Genomic DNA, 21001 nt, shown 5'->3' on the forward strand with positions numbered 1-21001 from the left:
AGGACGTGGGGTGGAGAATAAACCTTGGATATTTGCATACTTAACAAATCCCCGCAGTGAAGGGAGGATTCAGACTGGGGGAGAATTTGGTTTCTGGATAGATTCTCTGGCTTCTTTCAGGAGTAGGGTTAAGCCATGAGTAATCAGGCAGGAGGATTCACCCCTGGGGCTTTCTGACCAGCAGCTAGCTGAAAAGGAAAATACAAAGAAGGTCCAAGTTCAGTGAGAGACCCTGCCTCAAAGGGACAAGTAGACGGTGACAGGAAGCTGCTGGTGCTGTCCTCTGGCCCCTGTGTGTGCACAAAGCATGTGTACCTACACACAGGTGTGTGCATACAGCACACACATGCACACACTCGGAAGAGAATGTGTGTGTATGACACATGCACACACACTGAGCCACTTTCGAGTGCTCGGTGGCCACACTGGGCAGCTGACTGTGCACTAGGCAGGGCTGGTGGAGAACAGTTCCGTGATCAGAGAGAGCTCCGCTGGACAGAGCTGGCTCAAGTATCTGTGCTGCTAATGGTTTCTAAGCCAGGAATTTCCCAGTGTCGTGGTTTTGAAGATGCTTGGCACTATTTGGAGGTGTGGCCTTGTTGGAGGAAGCGTGTCACTGTGGGCATGGGCTTTAAAACTCTTGTCCTAGCTGTCTTTAGAACAAGAGGTAGACTTCTCAGCTCCTCCTGCACCATGCCTGCCTGGATGCTGCCATGCTCCCACCTTGAACCGCAGAACCTGTAAGCCAGCCCTGATTAAATGTTGTCCTTATAAGACTTGCCTTGGACATGGTGTCTGTTCACAGCAGTAAAACCCTAACTAAGACACCCAGTGTCTATTTAATCTCTTGAACTATATAACGCCTGTGTGGGTTTCTTTTAAAAAAGTGAAATGGACCTTTCTCCTCCCTCCTTCTCTCCTTCCTTCTTTCCCTCATTCCCTCCCTCCCTTCTTGTCTTCCTTCTTCCCTCTTCCTCTCGCCTATGAGCTCTGGTGCTCTCTAGGGCTGTGGCTTTAAGATCTTGGCTGTTGTCCCCCTGTAGTTACCTTGCCCATGTGACAGGAAGAGAGCTAACTTACCTGTGACATGACATCTCACGCATTGGAGTTGTGTGTGGAGTAGCAGATGGTTGTGAGCTGCCATGTGGTGCTGAGTATCAACCTTTGGAGAGAGCAGTCAGTGGTCTTAACCTCTGAACTACCTCTTCAGCTCCATACCTTGTCAGGCAGCAATGGGGTGAGTACAGAGTGCCTGCTCTCTCTCTCTCTCTCTCTCTCTCTGTGTGTGTATGTGTGTGTGTGTCTTCTTATATGCTAATTAGCCATCCATACATCTTCTTTCAAAGCATGTTTATTGAAACTGTATGTTGTCCAGGGATTTCATGACCTTTGTCACATTATAGACTTACAAGTGTTTTCTCAGCCTCTGTGAGCTGACATTTTAAGTTTTCAGCTTTTTTTTTTTTTTTTTTTTTTAACATGTGAGAGCCATTTATGGAGTACCGGTATGAGGAGCAGGGCATGGAGCTGGGTTTTGGCTGTGTCTGGGCCACTCCCTCCCTAACTGGCCTGTCATCTCCACTGCTATGGGTGCACCAATGTTCCTTAGCCTCAGTTCTGAGTCCAGCACACTGGGCACCGTAATGACCTTAACCCTATGGTGATGTTAGCCTTGCGACGTCAAACACATCACAGATACCAGTTCTTCCTCTTTGGGGTCTGTAAGGGGGAGGGGATGTGCAGTTCCCATGAGTGCACGACAGAGGGACATCTCTGGTGTCCTTCCTCAAGTGCTTTCAATTTTTTGTTTGAGACATGGTCTCTCCTTAGCTTGGAAGTTCATGGAATAGGCTAGGGTTCAGCATTACCCAGCAAGCTTCCAGAGATGTGGCTCTGTCTTTCATCTTGCAGTCACCGGGACTGTGCGAGTGAGCCACCATGCCCGGCTTTCTATGCAGATCTGGCTGGCTTGGCCTCAGGTCCTCTTGCTTGTAAGGTAAACGCTGTACTCACTGTACCCCTCCCCCCAGGCCATACACCGTTTCTTCCTGTAGCACAAGCATGCCCGTCTGGGTGAACATTTGCTGATGGGCGGCTTGAGCTGTTGAGTGAGGTCCTACCTAAGATGGGTCACAGGGTGACCAGACTGTAATGACAGCTTTTCACAAAGTTTGATAAGCTGCCTAAATGTTAACATTCCTTCATGCCTCGGAAAGTTTCAGTAGCATCCAGTGATAAAACACTTGCCATAGTATCCTCAAAGACGAAGGTTTAATCTTTCCTATAACAACAGCAGCAACAACAACAACCCTCCCAAAACTTCAAACCTTTGGGACAAAGAACAAAACCAAAACTCAAACTACTTTGGTAGTGTTCATATTGTATGTGGTGGTGAATGCCTCTGACCTCACCCTCTGAGGGGTTGTGGGATTAAAGACAAGCGCTGTAGAATCAGGGGAGAATAGCACTGGCTAGTACCCACCAGAGCCGCGTTCCACTGAAAGAGGAAAAGTCATCCATGGGAGCATGGAATTATGGGTAGTGAGGATCACATGGGACTGTGTCTGTCAGTCTGTCACATTCTGAGTACAGAACCAGGCTCTGAGGTAGTTTCCATGAGGGGCACTGAGCTGACAGGATTGAGGTTGGTTGGATCCTATGAGACAATTGCCCAGGAAAACAAGCAATCCCTGACTGACTGTGAGGATTAGCATTAATTATTAACTTGGCAGCATCTAGAATCACTTAGGAACTCTGGGCATGACTGTGGGGGCAATATTGATGTGTTAACTGAGATGGGAAGACACGTCCACTGTGGGTGGCACCATTCCCTAGCTAAGTGGAAAAGAAGAGCTAAGTAGCAGCATGCATCCCTCTCAGACTGTGTGTGCAACATGAGTGTACAACGTGAGCAGTTGCTTCAAGCTCTTGAAGCCTTGCCTTCTCTTGCACTGTGAGACAGAGGAAATTCTTTCTCCTTTAAGTTGTCCAGGTCAGGCTATCTCTCCAGTGTAAGCAGAAGCTAGTGCTCTGCTCAAGCCCGGAAGCACAGCCTGCAAATGGGATTTTTCTTTCTTTCTTTCTTTCTTTCTTTCTTTCTTTCTTTCTTTCTTTCTTCCTTCCTTCCTTCCTTCCTTCCTTCCTTTCTTTCTTTCTTTCTTTCTTTCTTTCTTTCTTTCTTTCTTTCTTTCTTCTTCTTTCTTCCATTCTCTCTCTTTCTCTTTCTTTCTTTCTTTCTTTCTTTCTTTCTTTCTTTCTTTCTTTCTTTCTCTCTTTCTCTCTTTCTCTCTTTCTCTCTTTCTCTCTTTCTCTCTTTCCTTCCTTCCCTCCTTCCCTCCTTCCTTCCTTCTCTCTCCCCCTCTCTCTGTCTTTCTTCTTCCTTCCTTCCTTCCTTTCTTTCTTTCCTTCTTTCTTGTTTTTTAGTTTAGAATAGAGTTTATTCAGGGCATGTGGAGGGGAGTTAAGAAAGTAGTAGAGACAGGGAAAGAGAGAGAGAGAGAGAGAGAGAGAGAGAGAGAGAGAGAGAGAGAAGGAGTAGAGGCTTACCATGAGCTCGTGAAGGGGGGAGGGTGGGAGCAGGAAGGGAAAGGCAAGAGCGAGAGAGGAGCAAGAGAGAGGAAGAAGAACAAGAGCCAATGGGATGTTTCTAGAAGACAACTGCGTCCCTAAAACAGAAGATAACCTTAAAAAAAAATTCCTGAAACGTGAAAGTGTTAAAAGCTGTGGATAGGGAAGGTGGACCATTATGGAAGCAGGGAATAAAACATACGCAGATGCACACATATGATGCACACATATGATCATGTATGCACTGGTTGTGCATACACTCTGGAAACTGTCCAAACGGCTAATGGGAAAGGCTGAGGGGCATTTGGGGATTTGGGGTTGAACTTGAGATATTTAAACATACCCTTTGACTGTCTAAAATTTTCACACTGTGTATTATTTAATAAATTTTATATTTAAAGGTGTAGCTATTTGAGTGATTAAAAAATTTAAATTTGCAAAGATGTAAGAAACGTGGAACCAGGAGCTGGGATGCAGTTCAGTGGGCAGAGTGCTGGGTAAGCATGCAGGGAGCCTTGACTCAGTTCCTAGTACCCCATAAACTGACTGTGGTAGGCTCGCCCATAACCGCAGCAGTCTAGAGATGGAACTAGGTTATTCTTAGCTATATAATTTTAGCTGCTGGGATACATGAGACCCCGTTTTAGAACTGTGATAGGTGGGTAAGGGGGACTAAAGAGAGGGCTCAACAATTAAGACTATTAATTGCTCTTAAAGAGGACCTAGGCTCAATTCCCAGCACCCACGTGGCAGCCCACAACTGCCAGTAACTCCAGTCCGGGAGGATCTGATGCCCCCTGATGGCATCCAAGGGCACTGCATGCATGTGATCATTTCTGCAGGCAAACAAAAAAATAGAGCCACAGTGATTGGCCAAGTGCTGGGCTCTCTTCTGCATGTGGAGTATCAACATTTGCATAGATCAGTCAAGCTAGTCTCTGTGTCCACACAGAGAGACTCCACCCATGATGGCCACTGACATGCTTCTCGTTATGTTCACCGTTTGAAAGTCTTCACATTCGGATATCCTTGATATTTGATAATCCCTGATTTCTTGCCAAATTCCTGTGTGGCTTCTATTCTTGTCCCTCTGCTCTGATTCTACTTGATATGGCTGGAAGTGTTTAAAGTTTAATGGCCTTTGGGGACATACTGCTTTCTCTCTCTCCATTATTTGAATTAACCTCAGTTGTGTGGATGCTGCTTCTGCTGGGCCCCTGGGTTGATGGGATAGCTGGCATTTAGAGGAGTCAGCCTCTCAGGCTCCTGTTTCTGGATCTTTTCCATGGCCAGATGCCTTATATGTAAAATTGCATTTACTTACCAACGTTGGGACTGTGTGTGTGTGCATAGGTCCGAGGGTGGCCTTTGGGAGTTGGGTGTCTCCTTATACCTTGTGGCCCCAAGGGTCTAACTCAGACCAGGAGACTTAGCAGCAGGCACCTTGACCCTCGGATGACCTCTAGTTCCTGTGCATAGGTCCGAGGGTGGCCTTTGGGAGTTGGGTGTCTCCTTATACCTTGTGGCCCCAAGGGTCTAACTCAGACCAGGAGACTTAGCAGCAGGCACCTTGACCCTCGGATGACCTCTAGTTCCTGTGCCTCGGTTTCTGAGTCAGAGTCTCTCACTGAAGCTGCAGCCCATGGATTCAACAAGAACAGCTGGCCAGAGTGCCCAGGAATCCTTCCAGTTCTTCCCTCCCAGTCCTGGGGTTCCAGGTGCCTCCCCTCCCAACACACCCAGTAGGTTTGTTTGTTTTTATTTTTTTCTTATATAGTTATATCATTTCCCCTTCCCTCTCTTCCCCTAAACCCCCACATTTATCACTTCTTGCTCACTTTAAAATTCATGTCCTCTTTCTCATGAATTGTTTTACATACGTGCACACACACAGGCGCACGCATGCACGCAGGAATACATGCACACACACCCTGCTCAGTCTGTGTAGCATCACTTTTGCGCATGCTTTCTGGGCTGGCCGTGTGATAGTGCATACTCCCATGGTGGGCTCTTCCCTGAAGAAGGCTGCTTCTGCTCACAGCACTCCTTGGTTGCCTGTCCTTCTTTGTGCAGGGGTGAGGCCTCATGGGCCCCCCCACTTCCATCCACGTTTGTCTGTCTATTGCTGTTGTCCTTGCTCAGTGGTGCTAAGGCTGGAGATTCAGACCACCGTGCCTGTGCGGTAAGCACTGTACCGACTGAGCCATTTCTCTAACCTCTCACGTCTATCTTCACATCTGCTCATACCTCACAGCCTAACACACCACCTTGAGTAGTTAAGAACTCTGCTTTACACACTGCACAGAGACCCTGGCGTGTAAAGGCCCAGGCTGAGGAACTGAAGGGAGCCATGGGTAAGTGTGAGCCCTTGCTGAACTCCCGGTGTGCACTGGATCAATGTGGCTGACATTTACTCTTCTCTCCACTCTGTCTTCCCGACACTGTTATCAGGCAGTGGCATTCCTTGTCTGTTAAGCCTGACGCCATCTTTCTTTTGGAATTTTCAGTCTCAATTGCCTTGTCAGTATTTACAAGTGAATGTGAGTCGCCCTCCTAAATGTACCATTGAATTGGGTAAATAAAACACAATTTAAGAACAGCTTTTGTTGAAACAATATAGTTTGGGGATTATTATTATTATTATCTCTATAAAGTGCAACAATTGCACAGACCTTCTCAAGCGTAATTATAACCTTGGGCTGGCCATCTTGCCTATTGCTGCCAGGAGCATGGTCTTAGTCAATGAGAGCTTTAGATTAATATCTCTTATATATTGTCCAGGTATGGTGGTACAGCCTGTAATCCCAGAGTAGAGACATTGAGGCAGGAGAATCCCCATCAGTCGGAGGTCAGGCTGGTCAATGTAGTGAGACCCTGCCTTGATCGTCACTCCTAGGTTAAACAAACCCCACAGTGGTGTGGTTGGCTCAGTTTGGTTACTTTACTGCCCAGCTGTGTGGGCTTTGTTCTTGCACAAAATGTCGAGTTTCTGTTTTCTGTTGCCGGTGTTTCTATTGATGGGTTTGGGTGTGGGGAGGGCACGGAGCTTAACAACAAGCAGTCTCAATTCGTTTTCTGTGCGCAACTTCACTGTGGATGAAAAGTCGGGGTCAGCTGTCCAGAGGGGTTGTCTGGTCTCTGTTGTTACGTCGGGAGGTTTGAAGAAGGTCGGCCTGTGTGCAGCCTTCTGCAGATATGATTGTGTGCCATGGTGTAGCTAGGCTAGGCCTCTTCTGCTTTCTTCCACTTATAACCCAACAGGGTATGCAAGCCAAACATACTAATAATAAATCATGAAAAGTGTATTCTAAAACAGTTATTTAATTCAAATTTTTTGGCGTTTTCATGTATGCGCAAAATGTGTTTTGGTCGTTTATGCTTCCCTATATCCTTCCTCATCCCCTATCTCTCCCACCAAAGCTCTCCTTTGTTATTCGACGCGTTCTCACGACCGGCCAGGAAGAACACCACAGACCAGAATCTTCTGCGGCAAAGCTTTATTCTTACATCTTCAGGAAAAGAGAGCAAGAAGCAAGAGAGAGCAAGAAGCAAGAGAGAGCAAGAAGCAAGAGAGAGAGAAAACGAAAACCCCGTCCCTCTTAAGGAGCATTCTCCTTCGCCTCGGACGTGTCACTCCCTGATTGGCTGCAGCCCATCGGCCGAGTTGACGTCACGGGGAAGGCAGAGCACAAGTAGTCATAAGATACCCTTGGCACATGCGCAGATTATTTGTTTACCACTTAGAACACAGGATGTCAGCGCCATCTTGTAACGGCGAATGTGGGGGCGGCTCCCAACATCTCCCCCTTTTTCTTTTAATAAGAGCAAATAGGCCACCCATATTAATGAGAGTGGAGATAGAGGTCAAATCCCCAGTGTGTAGGTAAAGGAGCCATGTACAGGATTAGCTCTTAGGCTTACAGGCTTTTACCCAGAGCAACCCTGACCTGCTCCCGTGTCGTTTTGCCTGGGGGAAGGGAACTAGGACACTGAACCTTCATGAAAGATGACATGTCTCCCTAGAATAGGCTCATATATGCCGCAGAGCCTTTCCATTGCAGTGCTTAGCCTTGCAACTCTCTCGGGCTGCTGAAGCACACTCACTCTATCCCGTGCAATGAGTCTAGCCTCATGGGATATAAGAGCTGAGTGGCCAGCGACCTATTGCCTAAGCATAGATAACCATATATCAGGGGGAGCTCCATGTTCTAGTCCTGCAAGCGCCTGGGCAATAACCACCTTGTCTCTCCTAGTTTAGGCCTTAAGCTTACAGACCAATCAAAGAAGCAACACTAATCCACAGCAAAGTGTATCTCCAAATAATATTAATCCCACCCATTTTTTAAAGAAAGAAAATGCTGAGGAGATCCAATTGGGTAATCCTTTGGTCAGGGACAGGTCCAAGCGCGTGGAGTTGACCTGAATGATGGCAAGCCTCGAAGGGTCTGTTCAAATTCAGCCATCCAATTCTGTAACATATACTGAAAAAGACTTTTTGACAAATTAGCTGCCCTAGTAAATTTAACATACTGAATGGAAATAACACACAATCCCGGAAACTTTTGTTCACATCCCTGCTGAGTTATTTGTCATAATACATCTAGTTGTATCTGGACAAGATCTATGAGTTGATTAACCAGCATGAGACCTCTCTGTATCTTGACATTAGCTGAGGCCTGTTCATCTATGACTGTAGTCACTGAGGCTGACAAAGTGTTAATGGTGTCAGTCATCTGGACCTGTCCAGACAGAGCCAAGGCTGTCTGAATTAAGGCCAAACCCAGTTCCTAGTTAGTGGTAAAAAAGCAGGAGAATACTTGAGCATTATACATCACCGTCATTGGGAGTGGAAATGTCGACATTATCCCCCAACGCTGCTCTCTCTTTATTATTGACGCCCTGGACATCACCAAGACGAGGGACATTAGTATTCCCTTGGTCAGTCTGGATTTTTCGGGTGAGTCTTTCTGGTACCCAAAATGGGTTGTCTTCATTCTGTGGGAAAACACAGATAGCTCCCCTGGATCTTATCAAGATAGGATCCGGGCCATACCATTTATTATCAAGGACATTTTTCCATTTAACCATCTCATTGGGCCTATCTGGCTCTGAACAATGACGTTCAGCCGCAGTATGGCCATGAGCATCAATATTTAAAAAATTGAGTGTAAAGAGTGCCAAAGACACCGACACTCTTGGTGCTCGGGGTACAGTCTCCTCAAAAGTTCCCCTCTTCTGTTTTATAAGATAGGCTTTGAGGGTGCGATGCGCACGCTCAACAATACCCTGTCCTTGAGGGTTGTATGGAAGTCCAGTCAGGTGGGTCACGTCCATCTGACGGCAGAACTGCTGGAATTTTTGAGACGTATAAGCTGGTCCATTATCAGTCTTAAGGAGTCTGGGTTTCCCCCAAGCACTCCATGCCTCAAGACAATGTTGAATCACATGTGAGGCTTTTTCTCCGGTTAACGGAGAAGCAAACATGATGCCAGAACATGTGTCAATGGACACATGGAGATATTGAAGTTTTCCAAAGGAAGAAACATGTGTAACATCCATTTGCCAGACCTGTAGAGGTCGAATACCGCGTGGGTTAATTCCCACATGAGGAACTGGCAAGAACTCACAGCAGCTTTGACATTGAGTAACAATGTCACGGGCTTCTTTTCTTGTCAAGGAGAAACGACTGCGTAATGTTTCAGCCGTCACATGAAAATTGTTATGAAAATTTCTTGCAGCCTCTACCGGGGATGATAGGGCAGCAGCCACCACTTTAGTGGCCTTATCTGCCAAATCATTTCCCAGAGCCATGGGGCCAGGTAGGCCTGAATGGGCTCTAACATGAGTAATATAAACAGGAGATCTTCTAGATAACAAAACTAATTGTATCTGCTGAAAAATATTGGCAACTCTACTGGAAGGCTTAATCACTCCAGCCACTTCTAAAAGATTTACTGCATTAACCACATAATAGGAATCTGACACAATATTAAGGGGTTTTAAAAAGGTTTTTAAAACTTCTAAGACCACTAAACATTCTACCACTTGAGGTGAATTTTCATTATATTGTTTGGATACCACTTTACCATTAGCCACATAGGCACCTATGCCAGTTTTTGATCCATCAGTATATACCACAATCCCATTTTTAAGTGGGTTGCTTACTGTTATTTGTGGAAACACAACAGATTGATTTTGGGCAAACTGTAAGATTGGATGTTTTGGATAATGGTTATCTATTTTTCCTGAAAAGGAGGTAACTAAAACTGCCCAATCATTAGATGCGGCTGCCAAGGTTTGAACCTGTGCAGCGGTATAAGGTACAATTAAAAGATATGGACTTTGCCCAAAGTGGGTGATTGCTGCTTTTAGGCCTTTAAGGGCAAGCTGTGCAATTGCATCAGGATACCAATCTATTATTTTAGCTGGGGATACGTTTGGATGGATCCACAACAATGGCCCATTCTGCCACAAAACTGCAGTTGGCAATTGTGCTGTCTTAAAGACACACAAACTGAAAGGCTGCGAATCCTCAATACGTTGTAATTGTGCATTCTGTAAGGCTTTTTCCACTTTTTGTAAGGCCTGGTTAGCAGCTAGAGTAAGAGTCCTAGGGGAGGAGATATGAGGATCTCCTTCTAAAATACTAAACAAAGGCCTTAATTCAGCAGAAGGAATCTTTAAAAAGGGTCTGAGCCAATTAATATCTCCCAACAGCTTTTGAAAATCATTTAAGGTATGGAGGTGATCTCTTCTTATCTCTACCTTTTGGGGCACAATCTTATCTGGGGACACCACAGAGCCCAAGAATTGTCCTGTATCAGAAATTTGGACCTTTTCTGTGGCTATCTGTAAACCCCACTGACTTAAAGTTTTAAGTAGAAAAGGATATGCCTTTTGTAGCATGGTAAGGTCTTTATGGCACAGGAGGATGTCATCCATGTAAAGGAGCAAAATTAAAGAGGGGAATTGTTCCCTCACTGGCAAAAGAGCTTCTTGTACATAAAGTTGACACATAGTAGGACTATTGGACATTCCCTGTGGTAAGACCTTCCATTGATACCTCTTATCAGGTTCCATGTGATTAATAGAGGGGATGGTAAAGGCAAATCTGGGCCTATCCCTTGGACACAAAGGTATAGAAAAGAAACAATCTTTAATATCTATAATGATTAAATTCCAGCCACGTGGTAAGGCGGAAAGTACAGGGAGACCCCTCTGTACTGGGCCAAATAAGTTCATTTGCTCATTAATGGCTCTGAGGTCATGGAGCAGTCTCCACTTTCCTGACTTTTTCTTAATTACAAAAATTGGAGTATTCCAAGGTGAGGTAGAGGGTTCAATATGGCCTAGTTTTAATTGTTCCTCTACCAGTTGAATCACAGCTTCTAGTTTTTCAGAGGATAGGTGCCATTGAGGAACCCACACTGGGTCCCCTGTTTTCCATGGTATGGGTCGTGCTGCCCCAATGGCCGCTAAGGAAAACCCAGACCCTGTCTGTCTTGGTTTCCATTAGGTGAGATGGGCTCTATCCTTCCCTGTTCTTGATGTCCTAACCCTTTTCCTTCTTTATAACCCATCTTTGCCATGATATTTTTTGCTTTAGCTGAATACCCTCCTGATGGGGCGTTTTCATTGGACAAAATAAGGCCCAAATGCTGCATAATATCCCTTCCCCAGAGGTTAACCGGGAGTGGGAGCACATAAGGTATGAATTTCCCTTGCTGCCCTTCAGAGGATTCCCACGTCAAGGCAACGGAGCTTATAGTGGGACATGATTGATATCCTAGGCCCTGTAATGAATGAGATGACTCTGTGGTGGGCCATGCTTTGGGCCACCAATGTGTAGAAATTATACTTTTATCTGCTCCGGTATCAAGGATGCCTTCAAACTCTTTTCCATTAATCTTAAGGCGGAGCTTAGGTCTATCATTTAAAGATACAACCAAATAGGCAGAATCATTTCCTGAGGAGCCCATTTTCTTTATCTCAGGTCCTGCAGATTTCTCCCTGGTATTATCAGGGAGGAGCAGCAGCTGAGCTATCCTATCTCCTTTACTAATAGAAAAAACGCCTTTAGGGCTTGAGCACAGGACCTGTATTTCAGGGGAATGTTGACAATCCATAACTCCAGGGTGGACTACTAAGCCCTGCAAGGTGAGTGAACCTCGGCCGAGAATAAGGCCCATGGTTCCCGGGGGCAAGGATGGTATAGGCTCCACCGGCACCGGCTGAATACTCATTTGAGGCATTAATAGGAAGTCGGAGGCGGCACGCAGGTCCACCCTTGTGGGTCTTCCTGGGTCGTCTCTCTGACTGCTTCCTGGGTCCTGACAAACCGGTTCCCATATCTTTGAGGGCCCTGGGACCGAGGGCCCGATGACCCGTTTTTTGGCACATCAGTTGATTGACTATCAGGTGGGGGAAGAATTCTGCCCTTTATATCCCTCACAGAGCGACACTGGTCAGCTCTATGATAACCCTTGCCACACTTAGAGCAAAGAGTGAGAGTCCCTCCCTGTTTATCTGGAGCTCTGCAATCTTTCTTAAAATGCCCAGGCTTTCCGCAATTAAAACATGTCCTCTGATTATTTCTGCTCATGGAGCGGTTCTGAGATTGAAGGATGGCAGCCGCTAAACCTGCATTGCTGAGAGGTCCCCCAAGCTCTCGACAGACCCTGAGCCAGTCTTGTAAGCCTTTGTTCTTTCTTGGGGCTATGGCCGCTCGGCACTCCTTTGTGGCTTGCTCGTAGATTAGCTGTTCTATGAGAGGCGCAGCTTGCTCTGACTCTCCAAAAATACGCTCTGCTGCCTCTGTCATTCTGGCCACAAAATCTGAGAAAGATTCCTGAGGTCCCTGGATTATTTTTGTTAACTGACCAGTGGTTTCACCTGCTCGAGAGAGCGCCTTCCAGGCCCTAATAGCCGTGGAAGAAATCTGGGCATAAGCTCCCCAATGGTAGTTTGTCTGATCAGCAGAATAAGCTCCCTGACCCGTTAACAAGTCAAAAGTCCAATCTCTCTGCTCTGGAGTCAAAGCAGCTGCGTTTGCTCGGGCCTGCGCCTGTGCAGCTTCGTGCCAAAGCGCTTTCCATTCCATATATTTGCCCATACTAGGGAGAGCGGCTTTTACAACCGTTTGCCAGTCGGCAGGAGTTAGTGCCATGCCAGCGAGCCTGTCTAACTGCGCCAAGGTAAAATTAGCATTGGTTCCGTATTTACGAACCGACTCGGCAATTTCCTTAATCTGTACGTATTCTACCGGAGCGTGGACACGCCCACCCTCGGCTCCTTCAAAGACTGGAAATGCCTGTTGTATTTTCTTTTGTTCCTCTCGGGGAATGAATGAGTCTGCGCACTGCCTCTCTGCGCACTGCCTCTCTGCGCACTGCCTCTCTGCGCATCTCTCTGCGCACTGCCTCTCTGCGCATTGCTGACGCACTACGCAGGGCGGGGGCTCCGCATAGGGCGGACCTTGAAACCGACTGCCGGGAGGTTGAACAGTACGCTGACTTTCGCCAGCCGCTTTTGGCTTTTTTCTTGACCAATTAGCTGGCTGGTAATGGGCTGCTTCTTCCTCCCAGTCTGTTTCCTCAGAGGAGGATTCTTCACTTGCTTCAGAGCTACTAAGAGCTGGCTTCCTGAGCTCATCTAGTGACGAGTATCTCCTAGAGACCTCCGCTAATCGATCTTTTTTCTTCTCCCTTTTTCCTCTTTTTCTTCTAATCTCTCTCCAGGTATTCCTACCTAACCTTAACTTTTCCTCGGGTTCAAGACCCTTGGAAAGGCCTGTATACTTATTTTGTGTACCATACTTTCTCTTTGTTCCTACTCTCTCTCCCCGCTTTACTTCTGATAGCTTGTCCTGAATTTCCTCTAGAATTTTCAGCCCTATCTTAATCACTTGATAACATGTGAAAAAGAACAAAAGGGCTCCTAACACCAGAAAAAATTCAAGGCCAAACATACTCACTGGTACTCTCGTTCCCCAGCTGAAAAGTTCTGAATTCATACAGTTGAATCCTTCTTAACAGTCTGCTTTACGGGAACCTTTATCACCGTCGTTCCCCAGCTGATGAGTTCTGAATTCGGCAGTTGAATCCTTCTCAACAGTCTGTGTTACGGGAACCTTTATAAACGTGATCCGCAGTTCTGGTTCCGGAATGAGGGATCTTCCCTGCGCCAGTCCGGAGTTTTTTCTCGTCCCGGATTTTCTCGTCCCGGAATTCGGCACCAATTGTTATTCGACGCGTTCTCACGACCGGCCAGGAAGAACACCACAGACCAGAATCTTCTGCGGCAAAGCTTTATTCTTACATCTTCAGGAAAAGAGAGCAAGAAGCAAGAGAGAGCAAGAAGCAAGAGAGAGCAAGAAGCAAGAGAGAGAGAAAACGAAAACCCCGTCCCTCTTAAGGAGCATTCTCCTTCGCCTCGGACGTGTCACTCCCTGATTGGCTGCAGCCCATCGGCCGAGTTGACGTCACGGGGAAGGCAGAGCACAAGTAGTCATAAGATACCCTTGGCACATGCGCAGATTATTTGTTTACCACTTAGAACACAGGATGTCAGCGCCATCTTGTAACGGCGAATGTGGGGGCGGCTCCCAACACTCCTTCAACGTCAGCCTCTCCTGAAGTCTTAACTCTGTGCGTTTAGGTGGGTGGAGTAGCTTAGTGGGTAAAGGAACTTGCCGCCAAGCCCGACGACCTGAGGGCAATGCCCAGGGCTTACATTGTGAAAGCAGAGAACCGACTCCAGAAAATTGTCCTTAGCCTACAGCCACACCCACACCCACATGCACATGTTTCCACGGAATAAACAAACAAACACATAAACAGAATCCAAGTCTCAAAGAGAAAAACTCAGAAACCCTGACTTTTTGTGACTCACTGAGTCTCCTCAGGTTGCCTGTGTGCACACGGTCGGGGCGTTGCTTGCTGGAGCACAGACAAGTTACCTCGGCTTCAACATGGAAGAACATAACTGTCTGTCCACAATGCCCTCAACTACCAGTGGTTTCCTCCCGGGAGGGTGTGGGCTTCTGCTTCATCTTTGCTGGAATGTAGACAGGCTCCATCTTGTGCTGGTCTTTTCTCATGGATGGCCATTGTGAGTTTGTGAGTACAGCCTTCCTTCCCATCTGCCGTCTCTCAGAATCTTTCCACCCTGTCTCCCACTGTCTTAGGGTTTCTATTCCTGCACAAACATCATGACCAAGAAGCAAGTTGGGGAGGAAAGGGTTTATTCAGCTTACACTTCCACATTGCTGTTCATCACCAAAGGAAGTCAGCACTGGAACTCGAGCAGGTCAGGAAGCAGGAGCTGATGCAGAGGCCATGGAGGGATGTTCTTTACTGGCTTGCTTCCCCTGGCTTGCTCAGCCTGCTCTCTTATAGAACCCAAGACTGCCAGCCCAGGGATGGTCCCACCCACAAGGGGCCTTTCCCCCTTGATCACTAATTGAGAAAATGCCTTACAGTTGGATCTCATGGAGGCATTTCCTCAACTGAAGCTCCTTTCTCTGTGATAACCCCAGCTGTGTCAAGTTGACACAAAACTAGCCAGTACACCCACCATCTTCTCTGAGCTGGACAAGTTGACGAACGAGTCACTTAGGGCTGAGCACTTAGCCACGTCGTCTCAGCACTAATGAAATGGATATACATGTTCACATAAATAATTTATACTCGGCTGACTATTTGAAACTGCAGATTCATCGTTTTCAGAGTTGATTGATTTTTTTTTTGATTTTATAGTCCTCAATACTGAGGATGTCACTCTGCATAAGTGTGTGGTATGGTAGGCAGAAGTATATCTGGAGCCATTTCGGGAATTATTGGGTGTTCTGTCCTCATCTCAAGCCCAAATTCATTTAATGATTTTTTTTAAAAAATGAAATGGAAACCAGCAAGTCAAATAGTAATTTTTAAGCTCAAACATTGCAACACTGTACAATCCACAGACGCAGTGATGCTTACACGCCAAGCATCACTGTCAGGAAACTACTGGAAGTCTTAGTTTTCCATAATTAAGCTATTATGGTAGTGTATTCTCTTATCTATCTATCTATCTATCTATCTATCTATCTATCTATCTATCTATCTATCTATCTATTTTTGGGACAGTGTCTCATTATATAGCCTTAGCTGCCCTGGGACTTGCTACATAGACCAGGAAGGTCTTGAATTTCCCAGAGATCTGCCTGCCTCTACCTCTTGAGTACTGGGATCAAAAAGCATGGGCCACCATGGTGGCTTACACCACCGTTATGATTTTGTAAGCTCAGAAAACTTGCTACAGTGTTTCAGTAAAACCACCATGGTCAAAGCGTACCTGCTACACAATCTTAGTACTCTCAAGTCTGAGTCCAGGGGCTTCAGGTGGCTCTCCCTGGCGTTGCGTGGCATGATGGTGTGAACAGTGGGAACACTCACACTGTGTGTTCAGAACCACGGCATGGAGAGCTGCTACTGTAGCTCCCAGTGAGTACGGCCAGAAGCACCCGGATTCTGCATGCGTTTGATTTCAGACTAATCTGTGGTGGCGATTATGTGCTCAGAAGGGCTTAGCCTGAGTATTAGTATTAGATCCTAGGGCCTCACGGTTATAGATGGTGAGCTGCCATGTGGGTGCTGGGAAGCAAACTTGGGTCCTCTGGAAGAACGCCAGTGTCTAATCACTGGGTCATCTCTCTACAGACCCTGTATTTTCTATAAGAGAGTGAAGGTAGAATTCTGATGTCATGTCTGGAGTCTTTGGTATAGACTTTAGTGTGTGTGTGTTGGGGGGCGGTTATATACATGAGTGCCCTGCTGGCAGAGGTCCGAGAGGGTGCTGGATGCCCTGGAGCAGGAGTTACAGGTGATTCTGAGCCACTAGATGTGTGTGCTGGGAATTGAACGTGGGTCCTATTGAGGAGCAGTAAGTACTCTTACCCACTGAGCCATCGCTCCATCTCAGGGTCTATGTTTTATTGTTTTTTTGTTTTTGTTTGTTTTTTTAGGTTTCTCTGTGTAGCCCTGGCTGTCCTGGAACTCACTCTGTAGACCAGGCTGGCCTTGAACTCAGAAATCCACCTGCCCCTGCCTCCCAAGTGCTGGGATTAAAGGCGTGTGCCACCACACTCGGCTAGGGTCTATGTTTTAAATCCAGGTCCCTGATCCATCAAAGCAGGGTAGACGAGGCTCCCCATGAGTGTGTAAACAGTGGCCCCAGATGGGCAGAAGTTGGGGTGACCTCCAGTTAGAGTGCAGTCTGCCTCCTGGGATGTAGAAGGAAACTGACCTTTCTGAGCCCAGAAAGCAGTTTTGTAAATAATATATCTCTTGTAAGTCACACAAGCAAAGGAAGGCGTGGGTAAAGTTAATAGAGTGTTGAGTTTGTAATCCCAGAGCCAGATCTGTGAGACACACGCCAGTCCGTCTGTCCTTCCCCATCTGAGTTGTGTCCTGAGGAAGAGAGATCAGTAGATCTGTTTGTTTTCATCGCTTCGACATTTGGATTCTCATTAATATTGACTGTAGGTTTTGTTTGGTTTTGTTTGAGACAGGGTCTCAGATAGCCCAGGCTAGCCTCAAACTCTCTGCGTAGCTGAGAACGACCTCCCCAGCCCTAAAGTCAGGAGAAACTCTTATTGAATGGAGGTAGCACGTGCAAGAAGCACAGAACATGTTCTTCTGTAGGGAATGGTGGTTCACTCTCAGCTCTTTTCACAAGCGTTCTTGCTCCTCATCAGGGTTTCTCCCTGGTGGTATGGGTTTCTCACTTCGGCATGGATGCTCTTGGACTCTCCTGAGCCTGGTGAGGCATTCAGCAACATCTGTAGCTAGTGCCCACTAGATGGCGGTAGCACATACCTCCACCCCTAACCAGACATGACCACAAACTAGCCTGCTGAGAGCTCCCAGGCAGGGAGAGCCATCCAGGCCACAGCCCTGTTTGGCAGGTCTATAGGCAAAGGGACTGAGCCTCAGCGTGTTCCTCTGGCTTGGGCAGAAGTGAGACCCGCAGCCACTTGTCTGTGCTTCCTTCCACCCCACCCCCACCCCAACTCTCAGCTGCTGGGAAATGGTGTTTCAGCGCATACCAGGGAAGCAAGCTGGGGGGGGGGGCGGGGAGGCTGTTGTGTACTTGAGATTCTGCTCTTGGGAAAAGCCCCGCTCTCTTTGCCAGAAGTGTGACAGTCTATCCATCATGTGCCCGGGAGGGATGCAGATAAAAGTCGCCAGAGGTTCTCATTCGAGGCTTGGCGCTTTCTTGTGGCGGTCCTGCGCCATCCGGCTGCTTAGCAGACTCTGGAATCTGCAGCCAGAGACTCTTCTGCGTCCATCTGAGAGGAGCCATATGTATGTCTTGCATTGTTGCTGGGTTTTTATCTACTCTATACTCTGTTTCGCATCAGCGCTGTGGAGAAGGCACACAGAGAGAAAGGTCTGTGAGCCTGGGCCCCTGGTGCCTGCCCAGACAGGGCATTGACTTCTGGGCCTTCTGGCTCTCCTCATGGGGTGTACCCACTCTGCCGTGGTGAGAACCAACAGCCGGGCCTCCTCCTGCCTCATCCCTCTGAGGTCAGATGCAGACAGAAGCTCTTGCGGGTTCTCTGGCCCGTGGTCCTCCCCTAAGGTAACTGTTGAGGTTGGGACTCTACTGGGGAGTGGGGCTAAGGAGGCATTGACCTTAAACTTACCTGCCCTTGTCTGGCTGAGGAAGAAACCTTTGTACCTCAGGACTTCTGGACTTTGCCTGAAGAAGAGCCTCTTTAGATTTTGGTGTTTGAAATACAAAAGGATATTATTAGAGAGCTGACATTTTAATTGAGAAAAAAATAACTTTATACTTTTTTTCTCTATACAGACTTTGGACACCTGCCTTGATTTTTCTGTTTTGAAGCCCGTGCTGTGGGGTTAGCGCTTGGGTGACCCCTGTGGTGTAACACCTAGATAAAAAAACGCCAGTGGGGGAGGTCAAGTTCGCAAGTTAGGACATGTGAATGAGCCAGAAGTGGTAGTGAGTGCCTCGTTCTTGGTGCCAGGCTACAGAGACAGCGGGATTATCCCAAGTTCCCAGTTTACATAGCAGATTCCAGGTTAGCCATGGCTGTATAGTGAGACCTATCGAAAAAAGAAAAAAGAAAAAGGTGACGTCTTCCCACCTCCCCTTCTTTATTGGCCTTGAACTTGTCTGTAAAGCATGTGGGGTCTCAGTAGCCTTACCATTTCACACCACAAGATGGCGTTCTTCAGGCTTGCTTTCATTCCAGCTGCTGGTCCATGTTGCATCCTGTCCTCACCCCGTCCCCCAACCCCAGATCCCAGTTTATAGTCAAGGCCAACTCACTGCATAGACCAGGCTAGCCTTGAATTGTGAGGATCTGTCAGCTGCTGCGAGTGGTGGCCTGTGTCTGTCACCCCAGCTCACTGCTGGTTTAAGCCATTTCTCCTCTTCAACTATCTCGGTTTCCTACCCTGTAAAGTGGGTGGAGAATTTTCCCTTGTGCATGTCACAGAGACATTTCCTGGCAAGTCAATTGATATTTTCAGAGAGACTAGTCGGCGATGGGTTCCATAGCATTAAGAGCATTAATTATAAATCGTGACACATGGTATAATTGCCAGCAATACCTGCGGAAGGTGCTGGAGCGTCCCCGTGGGCGCTGCCGCCGACCTCTGTGCTCTCGTGTGGCAGGGGGTGTTCTGTCTCCTACTTACTTTAATCTACATGAGGAGGGATTTCAAATTGCTTTTTATAGTGCTTGAAGCTCGATGCTGCCCCCCTCCCTGCTCTGGATTATATTTCTATATTTGTGATTTATTACTTTTAAATATTTTCCTCAGAATAGGTCTTAATTTTTTTTTCATGTCAGTGGGGTGTGTGTGTGTGTGTGTGTGTGTGTGTGTGTGTGTGTCTATCTGTCAGCTTGAGAGTGATGACTCTCGTTTGTCATCCCTTGATAGGAGGCTGAAGCAGGGGGATCACCACCTGTTTGAGGCCAGCCTGGTCTACATAGTGAGTTCCAGGATAGCCTGACTATAGGCTGAGAGACACTCTCTCTCTCTCTCTCTCTCTCTCTCTCTCCTCTCTTTCTCAAAGAAAGAAAAGAAAAGAAAAAGAAAGAAATGAGATTGAACCTGAAAAAGGCTGTTGTTTGGTTAAGCAGTGATGTTGTAGTGTGATGACAATGACAGGCTGTGGTGTGGTGAAGCTGTTGTGGTCAGATTGTGGTGTGGTGATATGGTCTGGCTGTGGTGTGGTGAGGCTGAGGTGTGGTGAGGCTGTGGTGTGGTGACATGGTCAGGCTGTGGTGTGGTGTGGTGAGGCTGTGGTGTGGTGAGGCTGCGGTGTGGTGAGGCTGCGGTGTGGTGAGGCTGTGGTGTGGTGAGGCTGTGGTGTGGTAAGGCTGTGGTGTGGTGACATGGTCAGGCTGTGGTGTGGTGTGGTGAGGCTGCGGTGTGGTGAGGCTGTGGTGTGGTGAGGCTGTGGTGTGGTGAGGCTGCGGTGTGGTAAGGCTGTGGTGTGGTGACATGGTCAGGCTGTGGTGTGGTGTGGTGAGGCTGCGGTGTGGTGAGGCTGTGGTGTAGTGAGGCTGTGGTGTGGTGAGGCTGTGGTGTGGTGAGGCTGTGGTGTGGTGAGGCTGTGGTGTGGTGAGGCTGTGGTGTGGGGACATGGTCAGGCTGTGGCATGGTGAGGCTGTGGCGTGGTGAGGCTGTGGTGTGGTGAGGCTGTGGTGTAGTGAGGCTGTGGTGTGGCGAGGCTGTGGTGTGGTGTGGTGAGGCTGTGGTGTGGTGAGGCTGTGGTGTGGTGTGGTGAGGCTGTGGTGTGGTGAGGCTGTGGTGTGGTGAGGCTGTGGTGTAGTGAGGCTGCCGTGTGGCGAGGCTGTGGTGTGGTGTGGTGAGGCTGTGGTGTGGTGAGGCTGTGGTGTGGTGAGGCTGTGGTGTGGTGAGGCTGTGGTGTGGTGAGGCTGTGGTGTGGTGAGGCTATGGTGTGGTGAGGCTGCGGTGTGGTGAGGCTGTGGTGTGGTAAAACAGTAGAGAACATCTTCATCCAAGCCCCATGCTTGTTTCTTGAGGTTCAGTTTTTCTAATACACAGGAAAATCCATGATAGCTTTGAACTGATGTTCAACTGCTCAACCTGTTTCTATTATAAAAGTAATCCGAGCATCCAGGCGTGGGGCCACAGGCCTTTACCTCCAGCACTCGGGAGGCAGAGGTAGGTGGAGCTCTGAGTTTGAGGCCAGCTTGGTTCTGTATAGCAAGTTCCAGGACAACCAGGGCTACATAGAGAGACACTGTTTCAAAAAGTCATAGTAAGGACTGGAGAGATGGCTCAGTGGTTAAAAGCACTTGCTGCTCTAACAGAGGACCAAGTTTCAATTCCGAGCACCCACATGGTGGCTCACAGCAGTCTGTAATTCCAGTTCCAAGGTATCCGACACT

At 47.6% G+C, this 21001-nt stretch overlaps 1 protein-coding gene across 9 annotated transcripts in view; it reads left to right on the forward strand.

The window, feature by feature from the left end:
- Positions 1-21001, forward strand: part of Osbpl10 (oxysterol binding protein-like 10) — a 254789-nt gene that overhangs the window by 92547 nt on the left and 141241 nt on the right. The window contains exon 1 of one of the 9 annotated variants that reach the window (XM_006512374.3): positions 17687-18189. The exons of the other annotated variants lie outside the window; for them this stretch is intronic. Coding sequence (XP_006512437.1) covers positions 18067-18189 — 123 coding nt within the window. The 5' untranslated portion in view covers positions 17687-18066. Of the gene's footprint in view, positions 1-17686; positions 18190-21001 lie in introns of those variants that run through there. 9 annotated transcript variants of the gene reach the window in all.

The sequence above is a fragment of the Mus musculus genome, chromosome 9 (genome assembly GCF_000001635.26).
Source record: "Mus musculus strain C57BL/6J chromosome 9, GRCm38.p6 C57BL/6J".
In the NCBI taxonomy this organism is placed as follows: Eukaryota; Metazoa; Chordata; class Mammalia; order Rodentia; family Muridae; genus Mus; species Mus musculus.